Genomic DNA, 3225 nt, shown 5'->3' on the forward strand with positions numbered 1-3225 from the left:
TCTGTCACTGAGGATATTTTACGTCAGCACTGTTATCAATGCGATCTGGGGGCGGAATTCGTATCGACCAGCCATGGCTGGGATTCGAACCCGGTTCACCTCATTGGAAGGCGAACACTCTATTCCTTGAGCCACCACGGCTCTTGCAGGGTCATTTAGTCCTGAAAAGAGTAGTTTGATACTATATCTGTCGCAATAATCAAAAATCATTATAAGAGCAATAATGTATGCAATGTAGGCACATAAGGCACAATTAAGCTCACTATCATGGAAAGTAATTATAACACATTGGGTGATCTTGTATAATATTAGGGATTTTTTTTTAAACAACAATTCTTTGACTGCAATTGAAGGTATGTTTTTAGAAAAGAATTGAAGTAACGATAAAAGAAAAAGAAGGAAAGAAAAATTTTGAACTTCTGAAATAAAATATCAAGTTCAAATGAAAGGTAATTATTTGTCACATCGAATAGAACTTGTATTCCTACTCATTCAGCAATTAGAAACCAAAGGAAACACGTTGAAAACTAACATGCTAGACGTGCAAAGCTTTCTAAAAATTGTTCTCTTCTGTCTTCCGGGTAGATGAAGAGTGTCACACTCAGTCGCTGACCTCTCCGTTTAAAATTGCGATTTTAAATACTTAAACTTTCATCTATAGCAATACGGGAAAGAAAAGCGCCATCTGTTGTTGGACAAGAATTTTTTGCCTTCGTTATTCACTCATTTTATTTATCTATTTTCAGATTAATTTTATTTTTATAACTCTTCTAAAGTGACGCATGGCAACAACTTGGGATTTACAACAACTACTCACGCAAATGATATGGAGAACCATAAAATAAAACAAATATTTAAAATATGTGTTTATTTATTTCGGAAAAACTATGAGAATTAATAAAAAAAATATTTTAAATGATTCGTAATTATCAACCGTGAAATGATCGTGCTATTTTTTTTCTACATCAGTTCTTTCTCGTTCGTCAAAAATACATGCTAACTTTTAATTTATTAAAATTTAGGGGAGGCGATTGTGCGTATAACTTACATGGATAAAGTATTTGAAATTTTTCAGGTATTTGATTTTCTTTAAAAAATATATTAAAAATCTTACATTGTTGACAATTTTTTTAATTGTTCGAAGGTGTCCTGAGATAAAAAAAAATCTCCCATTATCTGTGTGAACCCATTATTGTCCGACAACCACAATGATGTAAAAGGTGTGTTTACGAAAAATTGATATTCTCAGGGTTTGTGCAATCCGTAAACATTTAAAAAGTGGTAGCAAAATAAAAATAAAAAATTATGTATTCTACCAAGCTTGTTTTCAACAATATTCTTAATATTTCCAAATAAATATATCTAGTCACAAAATCATTGGTATAGAGTTTTCAATTTTGAATTGGAAGCTAATAAAAAAAATTAAGTCATCAATTGATATTTGGGAATATTTTTAAATTTCCTGATTTAGAGAAATGTATTTTATGGAACTTAGCAAGTACGCTTAGGACATTAGCAAGTACGATCTTAGAAAGCGTATTTTAAGTTAAATGACATGCTTTAGCTTTTTGTCATTTAAGGAATAGAGGGTGCTAATGGTTGTTAGAAGCAAATAGATTTACATTTCCAGTGGTTTGTAGCATCTATTTGAATTAATGTTGCCAATCTGGTTATACTGCACCGAAAAGGGTTACAGTAGGTTGCCAAATAAAATCTCCATTAAAGATCACAACCAACAAGAATCTTTTAGACACAAATAAAATTTATTGTTTTTATTTCGTCTACAGCCTTTTTTTTTTCTCTTTACAACGTTTAACCAAAGTCAGATTTCAATCTTTACAAGGCTTTGATTGAAGACATCTAAAATAATCTACACTTGTTTTGAAATTACCAAACATACTGGCAGATATAGCCTACGGGTCGAGCACAGTCAAAATCGTTCCAGAGGTATTCCATTTCATTCATCATTTGCACACATTGCTGTGTACCTCCGCTGTCGTTGGGTTGGTCTGGACCCCAAAAAGTCAGATTCTGCAGAAGCGGTGCTCCATTATCATAGAAGAACACTCCTTCTCTTTTTCTGATTCCAATCCATGACTGTAGAATGTTGCCTTTTTTCATCATCGCTAAAAATCAATATCAATATTTATTCTCTTGTTTTTTTTTAAAGCTAAAGCTGCTGGGGAAGGAGAATTATGCATTTTTGTTCCTAACTAGTATGTGACATGAAAAATTCTTTAGCCCCTTCTCCCTGCTGACGTTGAGTTTGACCATTAGAACATAGCTAAAATCTCAGTGCGCTGCCGCGAAATGGCATCAATTGATTCGTCGGATTTTTGAGACATAATGGGAGAAAGTGCGAAGCGGGAGTAGAATCGGGGAAGAGGGGGGAGGGGCAAGCACCAAATAGTAAAGCCAAGAGTGGGAGACCAGGCGGCTTGAACATGTGTTGAAATCAACATGAAATGAAGCATAATTGAGATTAAACTAAATTAGAATGTAATAATATTTACAAGAGCCAGAATAATATTAACATCTACGCAGGTGTAATAAGACAGAGAAAATGTATGTAACCATTTCTATATTAACACGAGATTGACAAAAATCCGTTAATTAGAAAGAAAAAGTTATAGAAGCGATAGATAGTCCGGCAAATACACTCTATAACAAAAAAGCACCAAGAAGGAGTAGTCCGATTGAAACGAAAATTGGTGGATAGGAAGACAATGTACAGAATAGGAAATGATGAAAATTTCAGAACAATTGAATAACAGTAACAAGTTCAATAAGGTGTTGAACCGCCTCTAGCCTGGATACACGCTGCCACACGGCGTGGCATAGACCGATAAAGCTCCCGGATGGTCTCCTGCGGTATTTCCTGCCAAATTCGATCCAATGGTCGAACGAGGTCATCAACATTCCGTGCCAGATGTATTCGCCTTCCCATCATATCCCAGACATGCTCGATGGGAGAGAGATCTAGTGATCTGGCAGGCCAAGGAAGTGTTTGACAAGCTTGCAGACAGTTCATAGCAACACGTGCCGTATGTGGTCTGGCATTGTCCTGCTGAAAAACCAGCCCAGGGGGCTGCAAAAGGAACGGTAATAAAACAGGTTTTAGAGTGTCGTCGACATACCGCTGTGCGGTAAGTGTACCTCTAATGACGACCAAAGGGGTCCGGCTGTCAAAGGAAATGGCACCGTATACCGGGCAGTAACCCTAAA

The 3225-nt window shown here is 35.8% G+C and overlaps 1 protein-coding gene across 2 annotated transcripts in view; it reads right to left on the reverse strand.

The window, feature by feature from the left end:
• Positions 1-1757: 1757 nt before the first annotated feature.
• Positions 1758-3225, reverse strand: part of LOC107447146 (C-type mannose receptor 2) — a 23140-nt gene continuing 21672 nt past the window's right edge. For both annotated transcript variants that reach the window (XM_043042365.2, XM_043042366.2), the window contains exon 5: positions 1758-2126. In XM_043042365.2, coding sequence (XP_042898299.1) covers positions 1888-2126 — 239 coding nt within the window. In that variant the 3' untranslated portion in view covers positions 1758-1887. The remainder of the gene's footprint in view (positions 2127-3225) is intronic.

The sequence above is a fragment of the Parasteatoda tepidariorum genome, chromosome 8, assembly GCF_043381705.1.
Source record: "Parasteatoda tepidariorum isolate YZ-2023 chromosome 8, CAS_Ptep_4.0, whole genome shotgun sequence".
NCBI lineage: Eukaryota > Metazoa > Arthropoda > Arachnida > Araneae > Theridiidae > Parasteatoda > Parasteatoda tepidariorum.